Source organism: Urocitellus parryii, chromosome 7 (genome assembly GCF_045843805.1).
Source record: "Urocitellus parryii isolate mUroPar1 chromosome 7, mUroPar1.hap1, whole genome shotgun sequence".
Taxonomy (NCBI): Eukaryota; Metazoa; Chordata; class Mammalia; order Rodentia; family Sciuridae; genus Urocitellus; species Urocitellus parryii.
In genome coordinates, this window is record NC_135537.1 from 138,785,436 (window position 1) to 138,808,440 (window position 23,005).

The 23,005-nt window shown below is 37.0% G+C and overlaps 1 protein-coding gene across 3 annotated transcripts in view; it reads left to right on the plus strand.

The window, feature by feature from the left end:
* Ywhae (tyrosine 3-monooxygenase/tryptophan 5-monooxygenase activation protein epsilon) overlaps nt 1–3,416 on the plus strand; it is a 40,014-nt gene extending 36,598 nt beyond the window's left edge. For all 3 annotated transcript variants that reach the window (XM_026388988.2, XM_077800483.1, XM_077800484.1), the window contains exons 6-7: nt 292–338; nt 2,329–3,416. In XM_026388988.2, coding sequence (XP_026244773.1) covers nt 292–299 — 8 coding nt within the window. In that variant the 3' untranslated portion in view covers nt 300–338; nt 2,329–3,416. The remainder of the gene's footprint in view (nt 1–291; nt 339–2,328) is intronic.
* Nucleotides 3,417–23,005: the final 19,589 nt, after the last annotated feature.

Consider the following 23,005-nt stretch of genomic DNA (forward strand, 5'->3'; position numbering starts at 1 on the left):
CTGTTTCATACAAAAGAATATGTGTGTGCTATCTGTTCCTCCAAAATCTAGAAGGAATAGGCACAGAAATACCTGTCACTTTTCTGTGTACTTTATAAAAGGATATTATTTTCTTAGAAGTAAAAGGAAGGATTAGATTATTTTTTAGAGGGCAGTATATACAAAGTGAAAGATCAAAATCTGACTCCCCTTGTATCATTGATGTTTTCCTTTGTCCTGCTCTCTTGGTTTATTTTTCTTGTAATGTTGCTTTCATATGATTGTCTCCCTCCCTCTCTCCTTGCAATATAGATTCCTAAAGGAAAATCCAACTCTTCCTTTCCTAAAAACTCTACTTTGTAAGTCATTATCATGGCACAGTGAATTTTGCTTTCAGTTTGGGTTCTTCACTAATCATGCCTGCATATTTATCATCTTGTTGCTTACAAACTGCCTGTTCTACATTTCAAGGTGCTAAACTTTCTAAGACGTCATCGGCCTGCTACCCCTGCCTATGTCTGGGTGTGACTTACACGATGATGTGATTTATATATGTGTAGGACTTTTCTGCCAAAGTTATTTGGAACTTTTGGCAAATCTAATGATTGCTTATGAGTAATTAGAGTATGTCCTAGGGTTAACTTATATTGGCAATATATTTCTGTTAGAAATGAGAGTGAATGTGAATGCTCCCGTGATGTTTCCTGAATTTTGAACACAGGAACAATTTGTAGAATGAATCTTTGGGGGAACAGCTGGGTGTCTTTTGAGTTCTTTTTTCTTTCTTTGCATATTTTTTTCTGTATTACAAGTCAAAAAGTTTTGATGTTCTTGAGGTAACTTGAGAGCCACATTATCAAGCCAGATGTTTTTTCACAGGAGATTTGAAAACTACCATTACTTAACTCATAATACTATAATAGCACTTATTGCTTATCACAGAGGTCTTTAAAAAGATTGAGATGTTCTCAGTATAAATACTTCATATTTATAGACATCCAGTATTAATTTGTCCATTCTAATTAAATAATGAGCATTATGAATGAGTAGGTTGTGATCTGAACATTTTATGATTATTGATTGATTGATTTAAAAAATATTAACTCTGTGGTGGCACACATCCCAGCTACTTGGGAAGCTGAGGTATGGATCACAAAGTTCAAAGCCAGCTGGGGCAATTTAGTGAGAGCCTGTCCCAAAATAAATAAAATAAAAAGGACTAAAGGATGTAATTTAATAAAATACTTGCCTAGCTTGTGCAGGGTCCTGGGTTCAATCCTAACTACTCCCAACCTGACCACCCTCAGATGTTTAGAGTGTGTGTGTGTGTTTAAATTTATTTTTATGTGATACTGGGGTTCAAACTCCGCCTTGCATGTGTTAAAAGCACATGTTCTGCCTCTGAGCTCTGCCTCCTGACCTCTGGTTAATTGATTTTTTTTTTTTGAAAATTTAGTTTGATTGAAACTAGTAAGTCTGTAGAAGTTATAAGTGATTTGTTTAAAGTACAAAAGAATGTAATTTTACCTGTTTGTTCCTTTTATTATTGTTAAGCAAAAGCCTCTGCATGTTTCTTTATTATGCCTGATTTGTTTAATGCTTATTAATAGGAAGATGTTCCTCTAGTGAATAAGACTGGCTTTGTGTTGCATGTCATGGTGCAGTTGAACTCCTCAGGCTAATTGTCATGTTCAAAAAGAAGAGAATAGCATGAGAAAACTGGTCCAAATGCCCTTCTTTAATAACCTCAATGGTCTGGTTTACTTGGAGCATGCTGTTTCACTCTGATGTGAGGAATCTGATGATAGATTGATGTATCTGGCCAAGAGAAAAATTGTTAAGTGTTCATTTACAACAACAGAATATCCCCCACCAAACACCATAGAACTCCTTTGGAGCATTTTATTACTCAGTTCAGTTTTTGAGACATTTCTGATATGAGTTTCTGGGTAAATTAGATTTTGCACCCCTCCCCTCTAAAAAAAAGCAAAATACTCTTGGTTTAAAAGGGGTGAGGTTATTGAGAAAGAGTATTTTGACCCAAGATATACATAAAAGCTTGAAAATTATTTTAAGACTATGATTACTTTGGCTGTGTACTTTTAAGAGCTTCTTTTAAACATAAAATCATTGATTTGTGCATCAGTTTCTTTTTTATGACTATTGACCATTTCAGGACCGTGATTAGCAGCCCTTCTTAATTTAGACATCACTCAGGTATCAAGGATGATAGAAGTCCTTTGCCTGTCTGTGTTCAATACTGATGGTATCAAATATGTGTCTTTTGAGTTGGAACAACAACTTTATGAATATTGTAGCTTCATGAAATATTGTCTTTCTTCTTTACAGGTGAAGAGCAGAATAAAGAAGCGCTGCAGGATGTGGAAGATGAAAATCAGTGAGACATAAAAGCCAACAAGAGAAACCATCTCTGACCACCCCACTCCTCCCTGCCCCACCCCTTGGAAGTTCCCCATTGTCACTGAGAACCACCAAATCTGACTTTTACATTTGGTCTCAGAATTTAGGTTCCTGCCCTGGTTTTTTTTTTCCCTCCTGTATTTTTTGTTTTGTTTTGTTTTTGTTTTGTTTTGATTTTTTTTTTCTTTTTTGTTTTTGGTTGTTTTTTTTTTTTTTCCTTTTTTTTTTAAACCGTTTCCAAAAGTTCTTAAAGGCAAGAGTGAATTTCTGTGGATTTACTGGTCCCAGCTTTTAGGTTCTTTAAGACACTAACAGGACTGCATAGAGGCTTTTTCAGCATTACTGTATTGTCTCCGTGCCAGAAGTGGCAAGATCACCATTAGAAATGGAAATTATATTTGAAAGCCATTAGACTTCTAGGTGATGCATCTGAGAGAGAGATTGATCACACTTTAGAGGCATATGTGGTATCATTTTTTTTCCTTTTTCTAATTGTTTGAATTTTATACCAATGTTTAAACTTAATTGGGTGTTAGCTTGAGGTGGTTAAAAGGTTGTTTTGGGGGAGGTTTGTTGTTATGGTTTTGCTGTAAAAAGTGTTTCAAATTGTGCTGAAATGTTGCTGAAAAGCGTGGTGCTGGTAACAGTTCAACAATCCGTGGCTGCTCATTCTTGCCTACTTTTTACTCTCCCTCTGAAGCAGGTTAGCATTGAAGGTGGTATGGAGAAGCCTGCATGCGTGTTCAATTCTTTGTTTCTTCTCCTTCCCTTTTCCCCTGCCTCCCCTACCCTCCTTCGCTCGCTCAACCTCTTTTGTTCAGTATGTGTAACTTGAAGCTAATTTGTACTACTGGATATCTGACTGGAGCCACAGATACAGAATCTGTATTGTTCTTACTGAAACACAGCATGGAATTAACATTAAACTTAAATAAAACAAACCTAAATTAAAAATGCCAAATATACTGCGCCTCCATCCTTTATACTTCTAAAATAAAATCTCTAGTTCAAACACATTGACAGTATTACATTTGCCTGAATGTGAAAAAATTTCTCCTTTTTTCTTCCATAAATTATTTATCTGTCACCCAAAGATGTATATTTTGGAAAAAGAAATACTGCCTGTAATCTGGTTGTGAAGAACACTAAATAATCTTTTAAGTCAATTGATTACATGTCCTGTCTTCCAAACCAGTTAGCAACCCAGTATGTTGATCATTAAAGTACAACATGAGTATTTAACACAAGGTGTAATTATCAATCATTTTCTATGATGGAAGGTTGGGTTGTGTACAACCAAACAAGGTTGAATGTGTCAAAATAGTTCTCATTGGGATGACATATACTATATACTCCTCCCTGAAAAGGTCAGTGGCAGGTGAAAAAAAAATTCATTTTCTCTGTTATCCCTTACCAGAAAGACTCGTAAGTAGTTTCTTACAGAGGTAGTTTATGCATCAGTGTTCACATTATATTGGTCATTTTACATTGGGCAGTTAGATCTCTTCATTTTAACATTGCTGTACACCTGAACTGTATTTTTAAAGTTTACTTTTGGACAAGTTATTTCCAACCTTGCTATTATGAAAGGTACTGCAGTAAATACCCTTGAAATAGTTTCTGCTTAAGTATTTGCATCTGTAAGATGCATTTCTAGCTTTCCTGTGTCCTAGAAAACATTTTTTATTTGGTACATGTATTCTTAACCACATTTGACTTTTTTTCCTAAAATGACACATTGACATAAGTATACTCCAGGCCTCAATTCTTAGTAGCCAAGTTTTGGGATATTAAAAAGATGGGTAACATTCTAGTAGTTTTTATCTTAATCATCTGCCAGCAGTTAGAAAATATTTTATGAATTGCTTTTCTCATCAAATGGTTGGAGACGTTTGTATACAAATCATTCTCTACTACCCATTTAGAGCAGCCTGGGAGGTTTTCAATTTGATTTGTTCTGTTTCCAACACAAGATGGCCAGATACTGTTACATTGAAGGCCAAAATAGGAATTCATAAAATTCTGTTGCAAGTTCTTAAACCATTCATAGCATGCAGGTTTTGTAGACTGTCTCCACACTGAAACTAATGCCTGATTCATGGACATAAAGGGACCAAGTAAACAGAATTAGTGATTTTAATTTTTGTTTTTAACAGAAGAGTCTCTTATGTACTCATATCTTGTCAGGTTGGCTTGTCAAGTGAGTTTGCTTTGTGAAAGGATTAATTTAGTTGGCTGTGTAGCCTTTATGTAGTCAGAAAACTGAGGAATCCTCTAGCATTTTTAAGAAGTGGCAATTTTAGTTAAGGAGAAAGAAACCAATAAAGGTAATAATGCATGGAAGAGGAGGTAGGTACAGGCTTTTTTGTTTTATTTTTGTGTAGGGTCTCACTGTTATCCAGGGTGGTTTAGAACTCAAAACTCAAGCCTTTTGAGTAGCTGGGACCACAGGTGTGGTCTACCTTACCCAGCAGGTGTTTAGATCCCTATCAAAATTTGTAAGGTAGGCAACCAGGGAAGACTGCAGAAAGTGCCTAGTCCCTTCCATGGCCTAGAATTGTGGGCTGGAAAGTTTGGGAGTTTCCCTTGAAGTTTAAGTGCTTGATTTAGTCATCTTTCAGGATCATTTAAGTAAAAACTTCCTACAGTCATAATTTGAATGCAACTAGTTTGTGTTAATTACAGGTCCTGTGGTATTTTGTCTTAAAATGAAGTTTTAACCCCGAAATTTTCTAAAATATTAGGTGTACTAATAAATGAGTGATACCCTTGCTTGTGTTGTGTGGCTTGGAAAGCAGATTTCTAGGGTTATATTTTGTTGCTTATAGGAAGATGAGAAAGAACTTGTTTGTTTGTTTGTTTTTTGGTACTGTGATTGAACCCAGGGGTGCTGAACCACATCCCCAACTGCTTTTTATATTTTATTGAGACAGTTTCACTGAGTTGCGTAGTGCCTTGCTAAGTTGCCTAGGCTGGTTTGAACTGGAGATCCTCCTACCTTAGCCTCCTGAGCCTCTGGGATTTTTTTTTTTTAAGAATTTAGCATTTATGTATGTATTTATTTTGTGTGTGTTGCTGAAGATTAACCCAGTGCCACATCTGTGGTAGGCAAGTGCTCTACCACTGACTTACAGGCCCAGCCCTCCTCTCTTGTTTTTGAGACAGGGTCTCAGTTGCTTAGGGCCTCCCTAAATTGCTGAGGCTCACCTTGAACTTGAGGTCCTCCTGGCTCAGCCTCCCAAACTGCTGGGATTACAGGCAACTGCTGAGTTGAATGGGGAAATTTGTGGAATAAGTCAACAATTTAACTTGACTTCCACAGGCATGCCAACCTTGTTATAAGATCCTTAGAGTTATAAGTTCTTAAGTTAGCTGTTTCTGATTCTAGGATAGTAGACCAGCATACTGAAAAATTGGGATGAAGAAGACCCCTTTTGTTTTGAAAATTAATAACTGTTGTTAAAGGGATCCTATGCAAGCACCTTTAGAAAAGTGATCCCCAGTTCTAACCTGAATCAGGAAATTAAATCCGATCTTTTCTAAAATTTCATTGAGTTTACTAGGCTCGTAATTGATACACCTAATACTTTGACATTGACTGTCAGCTGTATACCAGGTAGGAATCTAGCACATAGCACAGAAATAGTCAGATGAGGGGCTGCAGTTGTGGCTAAATGGTAGAGTGCTTACCTAGCATGTGTGAGGCACTGGGTTCAGTCCTCAGCACCACATAAAAATAAAGGTATTGTGACCATCTGCAACCGCCCTCCTCCAAAAAAAAGATGTTGCCTCTGGTTTGCAAATAGGAGAACTGAATAGGAGAAAAAACTTGCCCAAAGCAATGGAGATAACGATTCAGTTTTTGTATGACTAATGACTAAAGAACCTGTGTTCAACCATTGAGCCATTTGTTTTATTTAGAGAGACCGTCTCTGTTCCTTGCTAAGTTGCTGAGGCTGGCATTGAACTTGTGATCCTCCTGCCTCAGCCTCCTAAAATGCTGGGATTATGGGTGTGTACCACCATGCCTCTCCTGAGCTTTTCTTTATCAAAATTCTGTTTTGTTGAAACATTTGAATCTAGAGTGATCATTAAGGGGCTGGGAATGTGGCTCAAGTGGTAGTGCGCTCGCCTGGCATGCATGCGGCCCGGGTTCGATCCTCAACACCACATACAAACAAAGATGTTGTGTCCGCCAGTAACTAAAAAATAAATATTAAAGTTAAAAAAAATAGAGTGATCATTAAAATATCTTAACATTTCTGAAACATTGTAATATGTGTATTAAGTGGCCTATACATCAGAATTGGGGAAATAAAACAAGTTTATTTAGGACTCTTTAAAAATTTTTTTTTAAGTTGCAAATGGACACAATACCTTTATTTTTATGTGGTGCTGAGGATCGAACTCACTGCTTCACACATGCTAGGGAAGCGCTATACCAGCGAGCTACAACCCCAGCCCTATTTAGGACTCAAGGTGGCTCCTAAAAAATTTTTTTTTTTAATTAATTTAAGATTGTTTTTAGCCAATTTTTAGTCTAGCTTATTGTGGGAAATTTTTTTTGTTCTTGTACTAGAAGTTGAATCCAGGGGCACGTTTCTACTGTGCTACATTCTTAGCTGTTTTTATTTATTTTTAAAATTTATATTTATTGGTACCAGGAATTGAACCCAGGGCACTTAACCATTGAGCCACATCCCCAGCCCTTTTATTTATTTTTTTTAATCTTTTTTTTTTTAAAGAGAGAATTTTAATATTTATTTTTTAGTTTTCGGTGGACACAACATCTTTGTATGTGGTGCTGAGGATCAAACCCGGGCCGCACGCATGCCAGGCAAGCACGATACCTCTTGAGCCACATCCCCAGCCCTTTTATATTTTATTTAGAGATAGGGTCTTGCTGAGTTGCTTAGCACCTCACTTTTTAAAAAATATATATTTTTATTAGTTGTTGATGGACCTTTATTTCATTTACTTATTTATATGTGGTTCTGAGAATTGAACCCAGTGCCTTACACATACTAGGCAAGTGGTCTACCACTGAGCCACAACCCCAGCCCAGGACCTCGCTTTTTGCTGAGGCTGACTTCAAACTTGGGATCCTCCTGCCTCAGCCTTCCCAAAACGCACATGCCACCATGCCTGCTTTAACTTGGAAATTTTAAAACACATGATTTTGGTGGTGTTTTTAAATTTTTTTTTAATAGCACCTGGAGCAGTTCTTCCAATTTCAAATAATTTAGTTTGACCCAATAGAGCCACAGTCCATAGAAATAACTAGTGATGACAGGTTGTCAAGTAATCTCAGTGCTCTGTCAGTTTTCTTACAGTGTCTTCAAGGTCAAACTCATTTGGAGTCGTTTTTTTGTGACTAAAATGTAATACATTTTACTAAAGTGTTCCTAGGTTGGCACATGAGCTCATTGCTAGGTGCAGGTATAGGCCTGCTCTATGTAAAAAGTAGCAAAATTTTCTTTATAAAGATTCCTTGTTTATTTTTGTGTGTTTTTAATTTATTTATTTATTTATTATTATTATTATTTGTGTGTGTGTGTGTGTGTGTGTGTGTGTGTGTGTGTGTGTGTGTATACCAGGGATTGAACCCAGTGACACTAAACCACTGAGCCACACCCCTAGCCCATTTAGTATTTTATTTAGAGACAGAGCCCAGCTAAAAATTCCTTGCTTTTCGGCATTTGTTTCTCACAACTGAAGTTAGGAGTGTGTCATTTTACAACAAGGCAATATGAATCATGTCCAGGAATTTTCTTCCCCTGTCCAAAGCTGTCATTTACAATTTTCCAGTTGTGCTATAATTTTTGGTACTCATGCTTCTGTCTGTCCCATATTACTTGTTTCTGATCTTTATATATAATTTATATATATATATATATATAAGTGTGGGGAGGCGCTGGGAATATAGTTTAGTGGTTAAGTACTCCTGGGTTCAATCCCCAGTTAAAAAAATTTGGACGTTATTAAGTTTGGGATAAGGCTGGTTTTGAGACTAAATTATCTTTCCCATTAATGGCACATCTGTAGCCATGATCACAGGCTACAATAAATACCATAGTCCCTTAGAATTTAATTTTGAGATTATTTAAGGAGCCAAACAAATTATATCAGGCTACCATTAAGGAACTGTAAGCCAAAACAGAGATAAAAATTTTATCCTGATGTGAGGATTTAGAGAAACTTTTTTTTTGGGGGGGGGGTAACTCAGGGTCATTCAACCACAGAGCTATATCCCCATACCTTTTTTGTATTTTATTTAGAGACAGAGTCTCATTGAATTTAGTGCCTCCCCGCCATTGCTGACGCTGGGTTTGAACTTGGAATCCGCCTGCCTCAGCCTCCTCCCGATCCACTGGGATTACAGGCATGAGCCACTGCACTCAGAGAAAGCTTTTTATGTGTATACTGTTTGTTTCTATTTTGTTTTGTTTTTGGTACCAGGGATTGAACCCAGGGGTGCTTAACAACTGAGCCACATTCCCACCCCCTTTTTTAAAATATTTTATTAGAGACAAGGTCTTGCTGAGTTGCTTAAGGCCTTGCTAATTGCTGAGCCTGGCTTTGAACTCTCAATCTTCCTACCTCAACTCCTTGTGAGTCTTTGGGATTACAGGCATGTGCCTGGTTTACTATTGGTATTTTAACTTTGATTCAAGTGTTAACATACAGAAAAAATACAAATAATATAGCAATGAGTTTTCTGAAAGGGAACACAATATTTAGCCACCACTCAAGCACATTAAAAAATAGAATAGCCCCAGGACCAGCATTCTTGAAAACACTTTAATTTTTCATCCAGAATTGGTAACCAGTATTTTATCAGCACTAATTAGTTTTCCCTGTTTCTGAACTTTGTAATCAGAGTTTTCTTGGACTGCTTTCATTTCTTTTCCTGTGGATCCCTTTTGGGGATCAAGAATGCCCTTGAATACTGGGCAAGTGCTCTGCTACTAAGCTACATACAGCCCAGCTTTTTATCTTTCTCAACATGTTTGTGTGATTAATCCATGCTATTGTCTATATCAATAGTATGCTTTCATAGCTATGTGATATTCTACTGCATTAGTGTTCCATTATTCTGTAGATGGACATTGGATTATTTTCAAGTTTTTTTGGGTTTTGTGGGTTTTTTACTTTTTGGTGGTACTGGTGATTCAACCCAGAACCTCATGCATGCTCGGCAAATATTCTACCAGTGAGCTACATCCCTTTCCCTGTTTTCAAGTTTTAAGTAACAAATAATGTGAACATTCTTTTTTTTTAATATTTATTTTTTAGTTTTAGGAGGATACAATATCTTTATTTTATTTTTATGTGGTGCTGAGGATCGAACCCAGTACCTCACAGGTGCTAAACGAGCACTCTACCACTTGAGCCACAACTCCAGCTCCTAATGTGAACATTCTTGAACATATCTTTTCGTAGATACATGCATACATTTATGTTGTATACATATGTATGAGTAGAATTACTAGGTCACTGAAGACTCAGATTCAACTTCAGTAGGTGATTGATTACAAAACATTTTTCCAGAGTGGTTAAACTATCATACAGTTCTACAGTGATGAGAATTACAATTGTTTCATATCCTCACTAGCATTCACTGTGGTCACTTTTTAGTTGGAGTCACATTGGTAGGTATGTAAGTTAATTCAGGATTTAGTCGTTATTTCCCTGATAACTAGTGAAGTTGAGCACTTTTTATATAGTGAACATTTTTGTTCAATGCCCAGTTTTGCCTGTTTTTTTCTGGTGGATTACCATTTTCTTTTTTAAAAAATTTTTATTTTTTATTAGTTGCTCAACCATTTTGTTATTATAGGCAGTGTTTTAGGAATAGAGTATGTTTTTGGTCTGTTATTGCTATCTTTTCGTATTCTGTGCCCTGCTTTTTCATGTGTTAGGTTTTTGAAGTGGTTTTGTGTGTGTGTGTATTATCTTGGGATTGAATCCAGGGCTTTGTGCATGCCAGATAAGTAAGCTCCCTAACACTGAGGTATAAACTCCAGACCCAATGATGTCTTTTGATAAAGTTCTTCATATTTTAATATAGTCTAGCTTATCTGCATTTTCCTTTAAGATACTTTTACATATACTATTTACAAGATTTGTCTTCTCCAAGATAACAAATCCTTTACATTATTTTCTAGAAGTTGTTTTACCTATCATATCTAGATATAGAAACATGGAGAATCTATTGAGAATCTATTATGCACAATATGAGGGAGATGTTACAACCAACTTTTTGGAGTGGGATACAGCTCAGTTATAGAAACTTGCCTAGCATGTGTAAGGCCTGGGTTTGACCCCCAGCACCAAAAGGAAAAACAAAAACAGAATATCAAATGACCTCGCACCACTTATTGTTCCATGAGTCTATTCATCATAGAGCCAATGCTACAGTGTAGATTTAAAAGAATGAAGTATTAGGGGCTGGGGATGTGGCTCAAGCGGTAGCGCGCTCGCCTGGCATGCGTGCGGCCCGGGTTCGATCCTCAGCTCCACATACCAACAACGATGTTGTGTCCTCCGATAACTAAAAAATAAAAATATTAAAAATTCTCTCTCTCCCTCTATCACTCTCTCTTAAAAAAAAAGAATGAAGTATTGGAGTGGGGGGCTGTGGCTCAGTGGTTGAGCACTTGCCTCACGTGCATGAGGCACAGGATTCGATCCTCAGCATCACATAAAAAATAAGATAAAAAAGAAAGGAAATTCTTTTTAAAAAATGCAGTATATTTTTGATGTATCTTCTAGACTTGTTCTTTGAGATTGTATTGGTTATTTATGACTCTGTGTGTTTATATATATTAAGAATCAGTTTGTCATTTTCAGTATTACAACACCAACAATGAAAACCTGAAATTTTGATTAGAATTTTCTTGATTCTGTAAATAAATTTGGGGAAAATTAACATGTTGATGCAATTATGTCCTCTAATCTTTGGACATGAATGTAGTATTTCCTCCATTTATTTAGATCTTTACTATTTATTTTTCAGATTTTTTTTGTGTGTGTGTGTGCCAAGGATTGAACCCCAGGGGTGCTTAATCACTAAGCTACATCTCCAGCCCTTTCTAACTTTTAATTTTGTCGGGGGCTGGGGGGTACTGGGGATTGAACTTAGCCACTCGACCACTGAGCCACATCCCAGCCCTATTCTGTATTTTATTTAAAAACAGGGTCTCAGAGCGTTGCTTAGCGCCCTGCCATTGCTGAGGGCAGTGCTAGCAACCTCCCAAGCCGATGCTATTACAGGTGTGTGCCACTGTGCCCAGCCTTTAACCTTTAAGACAGCATCTCGCTAAATTGCTGAGGCTGGGCTTGTATTTGTGATCCTCCTGCCTCAGCCTCCTGAGTGGCTGGGATTATAGGTGTACACCATGCCCAGCTTGGTTTTGGTTTCTTTTCTTTCTTTTTTTTTTTTCCCCCCCGCAGGGGGCGGGGAGGTCCTAGGGATAACTGGGTCTTTACCACTACATTTCCAGTCCTTTTTATTTTGAGACAGGGTCTCACCAAGTTGCTGAGGGTCTTGCTAAGTTACTGAGGTTAGTCTTTTTTTTTTTTTTTTTTTTTTTTTGGTACCAGGGATTTAACTCAGGGGCACTCGACTACTAAACCACATACTGAGATTAGTCTTGAATTTGAGATCCTTCTACCTCAGACTCCTGCATCACTGGGATTACAGGTGTGTGCCACCATGCTGGACATGTGTTTTGTAGATGGTTTTATTTTTATTTTTTTAAGCAAGCATGAATGTATTAGAATGGATAAGAAAAAGGAAAAAGGAGACACTCTCGGGGGGTGGGGGGAGTCATATCAGAGGGGAGAAGGGACTGTTTTGTAATTTGTTATATATAAATCTGGTATCTCTTATTGGATTTCATTACTTTTATTTATTCTGATTTGTTATACATGATGGCAGGATGCAATTCATTTCAGATTATACATATAGAGCACAATTTTTCAAGACCCTGGTTGGACACAAAGTATTTTCACACCATTCATGTCTTTATACATGTACTTAGGGTAATGATGTCTCACTCATTCCACCATCATTCCTACCCCCTTACCCCCTCCTTTCCCTCCATCCCCTTTGCCCTATCTAAAGTTCCTCCATTCCTCCCATGCTCCCCGACTATTGCCCTATCTAAAGTTCCTCCATTCCTCCCATGCTCCCCGACTATTGATTGGCTTGCTTCACTTAGCATTATATTCTCCAATTTCATCCATTTATCTGTAAATGCCATGACTTTATTCTCTTTTAATGCTGAGTAATGTTCCATTGTGTATATATATCAAAAAGTTTCCCTATCCATTCATCTACTGAAGGGCATCTAGGTTGGTTTCATAATTTAGCTATTGTGAATTGTGCTGCTACAAACATCCATATGGCTGTGTCCCTGTAGTATGCTGGGGTTTTTAAAGTTTTTTTTTTTAATATTTATTGTTTAGTTGTAGATAGATAACATGCCTTTATTTCACTTATTACTTTTTAATGTGGTGCTGAGGATCAAATCCAGTGCCTCACGTATGCAAGGTGAGCACGCTACCACTTGAGCCAAATCCCCAGTCCCTGTAGTATGCTGTTTTTAAGCCCTTTGAGAATAAGCCCAGGCATGGATAGCTGGGTCAAATGGTGGTTCCACTCCAAGTTTTCCAATTTGGCTGCATCAATTTGCAGTCCCACCAGCAGTGTATGAGTGTGTGTGCCTTTCCCCCGCATCCTCGACAACACTTATTGTTTGTGTTCTTGATAGCTGCCATTCTAAGAGTGAGATGAAATCTTAGGACTAGTTTTGATTTACAATTCTCTAATTGCTAGAGGTGTTGAACATTTTTTTCATATGTTTGCTGATTGATTGTATATCCTTTTCCAAGAAGTGTCTGTTCAGTTCTTTGTCCCATTTATTGATTAGGTTATGTATTGATTAGGTTGTTTATTGATTAGGTCGTTTTTTTGGTGTTAAGGTTTTTGAGTGCTTTATATATCCTAGAGGTTAATGCTCTATCTGACATGCTTGTGATGAAGATTTGCTCCCATTCTGTAGGCTCTCTATTCACCTCACTGATTGTTTCTTTTGCTAAGAAGCTTTTTAGTTTGAATCCATCCCATTTATTGATTCTTGGTTTTAATTCTTGGGCTACAGGAGTTTTATTAAGAAAGTTGGGGCCTAATTGGACATGATAGAGATTGGGGCCTACTTTTCCTTCCACTAGGTGCAAGGTCTCTGGTTTAATTCCTAGGTCCCTGATCCACTTTGAGTTGAGTTTTTGTGCATGGTGAGAGATAGAGGTTTAATCTCATTTTGTTACATGTGGATTTCAGTTTTCTCAGCACCATTTGTTGAAGAGGCTATCTTTTCTCCAATGTATGTTTTTGGCACCTATATCTAATATATGATAACTGAAGTTATGTGGGTTAGACTCTGTGTCCTCTATTCTGTACCATTGTCAACAGGTCTATTTTGTTGCTAATACCATGCTGTTTTAGTTACTATTGCTCTGTAGAATAGTTTTAGGTCTGGACTAGTAATGCTACCAGCTTCATTCTTCTTGCTAAGGATTGCTTTGGCTATTCTGCTTCTCTTATTTTTCCAGATGAATTTCATGATTGCTTTTTCTATTTCTATGAGAAATGCCATTGGAATTTTGATTGGAATTGCATTGAATCTGTATAGTGTTTTTGGTAATATTGTCATTTTGACAATATTAATTCTGCTTATCCAAGAACAAGGTAGATCTTTCCATATTCTAAGGTCTTCTTTAATTTATTTCTTTAACATGTTGTAGTTTTATTGTAGAGGTCTTTCACCTCTTTCATTAAATTTATTTCCAACTATTTTATTTATTTTTTTAGGCTATTGTAAATGGGGTTGTTTTCCTAGTTTTCACTTTCAGTGGATTTGTCACTGATGTACACAAATGCCTTTGATTTATGGGTATTGATTTTATATCCAGTTGCTTTGCTGAATTTATTTATTCTAGGAGATTTTTTGGGTCTTCTAGGTATAGAATCATATCATCTGCAAATAGTGATAATTTGAGTTCTTCTTTTCCCATCTGTATCCCTTTAATTTCTTTCTTCTGTCTGATTGCTCTGTCTAGAGTTTCAAGAACTATGTTAAATAGATGTGGTAACAGAGGGCATCCCTGACTTGTTCCAGTTTTTAGAGGGAATTCTTTCAATTTTTCTCCATTTAGAATGATGTTGGCCTGAGGCTTAGCATAGATAGCCTTTACAATGTTGAGATATGTTCCTGTTATCCCTAGTTTTTTAAGTGTTTTGAACATGAAGGGATGCTGTATTTTATCAAATGCTTTCTTAGCATCTATTGAGATGATCATGATTTTTATCTTTGAGTCTATTAATATGATGAATTACATTTATTGATTTCTGGATGTTGAACCAAACTTGCATTCCTGAGATGAATCCTACTTGTTTGTGATACACTATCTTTTTGATATGTTTTTGTATTCAATTTGCCAGAATTTTTTTTTAATATTTATTTATTTATTAGTTCTCGGTGGACACAACATCTTTGTTGGTATGTGGTGCTGAGGATCGAACCCGGGTCGCAGGCATGCCAGGCGAGCGCGCTACAGCTTGAGCCACATCCCCAGCCCAATTTGCCAGAATTTTATTGAGAATTTTTGCATCTATATTCATTAGAGATATTGGTCTGAAGTTTTTTTTTCTTTGATGTGTCTTTGTCTGGTTTTGGAATCAGGGTGATATTGGCCTCATAGAATGTGTTTTGAAGTGTTCCCTCTTTTTCTATTTCTTTTTTTTTTTTTTTTAGAAATTTAAAACAAAAATTTTAGTTGTAGATGGATACAATATCTTTATTTATTTTTGTGTAGTGCTGAGAATTGAACCCAGTGCCTCACACATGCAAGGCAAGTGCTCTACCACTGAGCTACAGCCCCAGCCCCTCTCTTTTTTTATTCCATGGAATAGTTTGAGAAGTGTTGGTGTTATTCTTCTTTAAAGATCTTGTAGAACTCAGTTGTGTATCCATCGAGTCCTGGGCTTTTTTTTGGTTGGTAGACTTCTAATGGCATCCTCTATTTCCTTGCTTGAAATTGATTGTTTAAATTGTGTATATCAGGGCTGGGGATGTGGCTCAAGCGGTAGCACGCTTGCCTGGCATGCATGCAGCCCGGGTTCGATCCTCAGCACCACATACAAAGAAAGATGTTATGTCTGCCGAAAACTGGAAAATAAATATTAAAAAAAAATTTAAAAATTGTGTATATCATCCTAATTTAGTTCAGGCATATCTTATGCCTCTAGAAATTTGTCAATGTCTTTGATATTTTCTATTTTATTGGTGTACAAAGTTTCAAAATAATTTCTAATTATCTTCTGTATTTCTATAGTGTCTGTCATAATATTTCCTTTTTCATCACAGATGTTAGTAATTTGAGTTTTCTCTCTCCTTTGTTAGCATGGCTAATGGTTTATTAATTTTATTTATTTTTTCAAAGAACCAACTTTTTGTTTTGTCAATTTTTTCAATTTGTTTCTTTTGTTTCAATTTTATTGATTTCAGCTCTAATTATTTCCTGTCTCCTACTGCTTTTGGGTTTGATTAGTTCTTCTCTTTCTAGGGCTTTGAGATGTAATGTTAGGTCATTTATTTATTGACTTTTTCTTCTTTGAAGGAATGAACTCCATGTAATGGCTGCAGTCTGGCTGGGCACAATTCAGGAGCCACTTGTTAAAAGAAACGAACTTTATTTTTAGAACCACACACGCCAAACAAAACAGCTCTTCAGGAAAACCTTCAGAGCCCACCTGCCACCACCGGCTTCCCACAAGCCTCTCCACCTCCCCCACTCTTCCTGCTCTTGAGGCCGATTGGCTGGGTCGCGTGGGCGGAGCCGAAAAAGTACCCCAATGAGCAGCTCCGTGGTCTGAAAGGGCAGGGAAACAGCCCAATGAGCTTCACCGCAGAGGAGCCAATCAGTTGGCAGCTAGAAGTTGCTGGGGCCGCTGTGAGCCAATCATCAGCTGGCAGCTGGAAGTTTGCTGGCAGCTGGAAGTTTGCTGGGGCCCCTTGGGCTGTGGCTCTCAACATCTCCCCCTCTCTGTTTAAACAACAAGCATGTGGCTTAGGGACTGTGCCTGCCTTAGGTTGTCCAATAGTACATATGTTCCTTACCCGTTATCGGATGAGCTGACCTCAAGGCATCAGCCTCCTGTCTTAGGTTGATACCATTGCAATTGGATCTTACCTGTCACTGACTACCGGTCCAGTATACAGCCACACCTGTGGATAGGTCTTTGTATCAGCGGGGGGGTGGGGGGTGAGGTTCTTTGCCTCACCTCTGTTGGCCCCCAAATTTTAGCTGAACGACCATGACAAGCAGAAGGGAGGAAGATACACCAAGCCAATTGATGGCTCCTTTTGGAAAAATTGTATCACCGATGACATCCTCAGTAAAAATACCCCAACACTACCACAAGTCGATGCACCAACAGATAGTTCACAATGCATACAAGTGAGTTCACAATGCATACAAGTGATACATTGTCCAGGCAAGTTTTGCAAGCAGTTCAGTGATGGCTATTGCAGAAGCTGTAGATTGGTTTTATTTTTGTCTTCACCCGCACTGGGATGAAGATAGGAATTCTGGCAATAATGGCTAAAGAAAAAATTATATAACATTCCAGAAGGTACTAAAAGAAAACTATTTTTCTTTTTTTTTTCAGAAAACAATTTTCTTAACAATGTACCTTATCTTCAACAGAATTATTAAATATAATGAAAAGGAAAGGTGAAAGTAAACAATCAGATCTGTTAACCTCCTTTTTGTTCATATATTAAAACAATCCTCAACAGCTGTTTACCCAATTTAAATTAAACCATTTAAATCACGTGAAAAAAAATTTGGATCCATTTTTTCATGAGCGCTCATCATATATGATATATGGACATACATACATTCAAACATATAACACAAAATACAAGTGTGCACACATAATACATATAACACATAACGTAATAGTAAAGGCCTTATAACTTTTTACAGGTGAAATCTCCATTGCAATGTTTAAAAACTCTATAGTAAAAAAAAATAGAACTGATCAGCAAAACATTAACCTAGGTCTGTATGAGCTCAAAAAACAAAATAGAACTTCATGATATGGCAAAGGGCAATAATAAAATAGATATTGAAAAAAGCATCCTGGTTCAGCCAGATGTAAGAATAGCCAAACTGGAGTTTTGGATATCAGTTGTTATGGATTTGAGCCAAATCATCTTCTTTTTGGTCTGTAGAAATCGCTTTAGTTAATCTTTCTGGAATCCCAATAAGCTGCTGTTCTCCCTGTGGAAACACATAAACAGACCTCCGACTCCAGACAATCACTGGGTCAGGACCTTAGTTAATCTCTCTGGAATCCAAATTGGCTGCTGTTCTCCCTGTGGAAACACACAAACAGACCCCCGACTCCAGACAATTACTGGGTCAGGACCTTTCCTTTGTCCTGATAGAATATCCTTCCAAAGTACCTTGGGCTTATGTACATTTTTTGGACACATATGCCTTTCTGCAGCACTAAGCCCTGATGAATCGAAATTTAAAAAGTTTAGAGTAAAAAGGATTATTTTAAGTTTGTCTTTGGGGAATATATACCCCTTCCCAATTTCTTCTTTTTGCTTTAATAAGTACATTTTAATAGTTTGATGAGCTCTTTCAACTATGCCTTGTCCCTGTGGATTGTATGGGATTCCTGTTATATGAGTAATGCCAAATGTTGAGCAAAATTGTTTAAAAGAAGTATAACCAGGGGCATTATCTGTTTTTAACTGTTTTGGAATGCCCACAGTGGCAAAATTTTGTAAGCAATGAGCTATAACATCTTTAGTTTTTTCTCCAGCATGAAGGGAGCCCATCAAAAATCCAGAAGTATCAACTGTAACGTGCAAATATTTTAATTTTCCAAATTCTGGCAAGTGTGTGACGTCCATTTGCCAAATATGGTTAGGTATCAATCCTCTAGGATTGACTCCAAGATTAATTTATGGTAAAAATGTCACACAATTTTGACATTGTTTTATTATTTGTCTAGCTTGTTCCTTAGTTATTTTAAGATGCTTTTGTAAAGTATTAGCATTGACATGAAACTTTTTATGAAAATTTGTAGCTTCTTCTAGTGTAGAGAAAATATGTATGTCATGTGTAGTTTTATCTGCTAAATCATTGCCCAAACTAAGGGCTCCAGGCAATCCTGTATGTGCCCTGATATGTCCTATAAATAATGGATCTTTTCTGTCCCAGATTAGACTTTGTATAGTGGAAAGCAAGGAGAAAACAGTAGAGGAAGGGGAAATCCTACCAGCATCTTCAAGGGATACTATAGCATTAACTATATACTGACTATCAGAAAATAAATTAAATACAGAATCTTTAAACATCACAAAAGCTTGTAATACTGCATTAAGTTCAACCTTTTGAGCTGATTGTTTGGGTACTAAAAATGTAAAAGTTTGATCAGGTGTAACTATTGCTGCTGTACCATTATTTGACCCATCAGTGAATATATTTGGAGCATTCATGATAGGTGTTTTTCTTGTCATTTTTGGAAAAATTACAGGATGCAATGACCAAAAAGACAATAAAGGATTAGATGGTAAGTGGTTATCAAATGAAACATTAGATTTGCACATGATTATTGCCCAAGTATTTAACTCATTAGCTAACTCATCAATTTGATTCATAGACTATGGAATAATAATTTTATTGGGAGAAATTCCAAACACTCCCTTTGCTGCTTTTATTCCTTTGAGTATTAATTGTCCTACAGCCTCAGGATACCTAGTAAGAACAGTGTTAGGAGAATAAGATAAATGTATCCATAATAATGGACCTTCTTGCCAAAATACTCCTGTAGGAATATTTTTTGTTGGTAGTACAATAAATAATAAAGGCAAACATATCAATTCTATCCAAAGGCATATTTTCCATATATGTTTCAATGATTTTTAATGCCTTTCTTGCTTCAGGTGTTAACATTCGGGGTGAATTTGGATCTGATGGACTTTTTAGGATATCAAATAAAGGTCCCAACTCTCCTGTTGGTATACCTAGATAAGGCCTTATCCAATTTATGTCTCCTAATAACTTTTGAAAGTCATTAAGTGATTTGAGTTGATCTACTCGTATTTGAATTTTTGGTAGACAGACCATGGTTGAGGATAATAGAACTCCTAAATAATTAATTGGAAAATTTAATTGTACTTTATCTATTGCTATCTCTAGATTATGATTTTTTAATAAGTTTGTAAGTGTGGCATAACATTCTAGCAATGTGTTTTTTTAATCTTTGTGTGCTAATAATACATCATCCATATAGTGAAATATTTGTAGTTCAGGATTTTGATATCTAAGTGGCTGGATTACTTTGTTAACATAAATTTGACACATAGTTGGGCTGTTAGCCATCCCTTGAGGGAGTACTTTCCATTCATATCTCTGATCAGGACCTTCATGATTCAGTGCAGAGATAGTAAATGCAAAACTTGGACTATCCTCAGGATGAATTGGAATTGAAAAAAAACAATCTTTAATATCTATAACTAAAACATACCAGGTTTTTGGCAAAGCAGACAATTGAGGAATCCCCGATTGAGCAGGTCCCATAATAACCATTTCATTATTAATGGCTCTTAAATCTTGCAGTAATCTCCATTTACCAGATTTATTTTTGATGACAAAAATGGGAGTATTATGGGGAAATACAGAAGGTTTTATATGTCCTTCCGCTAACTGTTGTTTGACCAGGTCATGGGCTGCTTGTATCTTTTCTTTAGTCAGGGGCCACTGAGGAACCCATACTGGTCTTTCTGATTTCCAAGTAATTTTTATTGTCTCAGTGGCCCTTTCTGAAAATCCAACCCATGTCTGTGTGTTCCTTGATCTATTTGTATTGGTGCTGCTATACCTTGTTCTTGTTTTTCTAATCTTTTTCCTTTCCTAAAACCTTGTCTAGCCATAATAGTGGGTGCATTTTGATTGATGTTATTTGTTAATGTCAAACCTAATTGATTTAGGACATCTCGTCCCCATAAATTTATGGGAAGATGATCCAATACATATGGCTGTATAGTTCCCTCACATCCTTCAGGATCCTTCCAATCTAATACCATTGCACTTCTATGGGGATTAGTCGCCACTCCTAGGCCTCGAATCGTTTGAGTGGCTTGTTGTAATGGCCAATGTTTTAGCCATTCTTGACGAGAGATGATGCTAAGGTCTGCACCTATATCCAGTAGCCCATTAAATTTATGTCCTTGAATATTTAGTTTTAGCATGGGGCGAGAATCTAAATTTAAAGAAAGCATAGCCCAATCTACACCTGTGGAGCCTAATCCCTTGGAACCTCTTTCTACAGTACGACTGAAAAATTTATCATGTAGGCTGAGTATTATTAGTAACTGTGCTATTCTATCTCCTGGTGAAATTACTGATATACCCTTTGGAGAACTGGCTATAATTTTTATTTCACCTTCATAATCGGGATCAATTACCCCAGGACTTATCATAAGTCCTTTTAGAGTAGAAGAGCTGCATCCCAATAATAAGCCTACTGTTCCTTTGGGAAGAGGTCCTTTTACCCCTGTGGGAATGATTTGAACTCCCATCTCTGGAGTTAGTACTGCTCTGGCGGAGGCACAGATGTCCAACCCTGTGCTCCCTCTGGTTTGTCTGATAAGGGATCTGATGGACAATGTGTCCTGGGCACTACCCTGATGGGGTTGCTGGGTTCCGGGGGCCCCAGCAAACTTCTAGCTGCCAGCAAACTTCCAGCTGCCAGCAAACTTCCAGCTGCCAGCTGATGATTGGCTCACAGTGGCCCCTTCGGTTGTGGCTCTCAACAGTAATGAACTTTTTTCCTCTTAGCACTGCCTTCACAATGTCCCAGAGATTTTGATATGTTGTATTGGTGTTCTTATTTACTTCTAAGAATTTTTTAATCTTCTCAATATCTTTTGCAACCCATTGTTCATTCAATAACATATTATTTAGGGTCCAGGTGTGTCTTTGTCTGGCTTTGGAATCAGGATGATATTGATTTTTATTGGAATAGCTTTTATTTTTCATTTTATCACTGATTTCTAATTTCATTCCATTGTGGTCTGAGAATGCAGGGTAGTATCTCTACTTTTCTGTATTTACTAAGAGTTACTTTGTGTCATAACATATGGTCTGTTTTAGAGAAGGATTCATGTGCTGCTGAGAAGAAAGTGTATTTGCTCATTGATGGATAATATACTCTATATATGTCAGTTAAGTCTAAGTTATTGATTGTATTATTGAGTTCTATAGTTTCTTTATTTAGTTTTTGTTTGGTAGATCAATCTATTGATGAAAGAGGTGTGTTAAAGTCACCCTAAATTATTGTGTTGTGATCTATTTGACTCTTGAACTTGAGAAAACTTTGATTGATGAATGTAGATGCTCCCTTATTTGGGGCATATATATCTATAACTGTTATGTCTTGTTGATATATGATTCCATTAAGCAGTGTGAAATGTCCATCTTTATCCCTTTTGATTGACTTTGGCTGGAACTTTATTTTATTTGATATGAGGATGGATACCCCTGCTTGTTTACATAGGCCATGTGAATGTTATATTTTATCCCAACCTTTCACCTTCAGTCTGTGGGTGTCTTTTTCCTATGAGTCTCTTGAAGGCAGCATATAGTTGGGTCTTTTTTAATGCAATCTACCAGCCTATGTCTTTTGATTGGTGAGTTTAAGCCATTAACATTTAGGATTATTATTGAGATATGATTTATATTACCGGTCAATTTTGTTTATTTTTTTTTATTTATTTTTTTTTAAAGAATTTTTAATATTTATTTTTTAGTTCTCGGCGGACACAACATCTTTGTTGGTATGTGGTGCTGAGGATCGAACCCGGGTCGCACGCATACCAGGCGAGCGCGCTACCGCTTGAGCCACATCCCCAGCCCCCAATTTTGTTTATTTTTGGTATTTAGCTTTACTTGGTTTCTCCTTTGGTTGGCTTTTCTTTTATTGCAATTCTCCCCTTTGCAGATTTTCATTGTTGTTTTTTATTTTTCCCTCTCGTGGAATATTTTGCCAAGAATGTTCTGTAGTGCAGGCTTTCTTGCTATAAATTCTTTAGCTTCTGTTTATCATGGAAGGTTTTTTATTTCATCATCAAATTTGAAGCTTCGGGGCTGGAGATGTGGCTCAGCGGTAGCGCGCTCGCCTGGCATGCGTGCGGCCCGGGTTCGATCCTCAGCACCACATACCAACAAAGATGTTGTGTCCGCCGAGAACTAAAAAATAAATATTAAAAATTCTCTCTCTCTCTCTCTCTCTCTCTCTCTCTCTCTCTCTCTCTCTCCTTTAAAAAAAAAAATTTGAAGCTTCATTTTGCTGGATATAAGATTCTTGGTTGACATCCATTATCTCTTAAGAGTTTGGTATTTGTTGTTCCAGGATCTCCTAGCTTTGAGAGTCTGGGTTGAAAAATCTGGTGAGATCCAAATTGGTCTTCCCTTTTAGGTAATCTGATTTTTCTCTCTTGCAGCCTTTAAAATT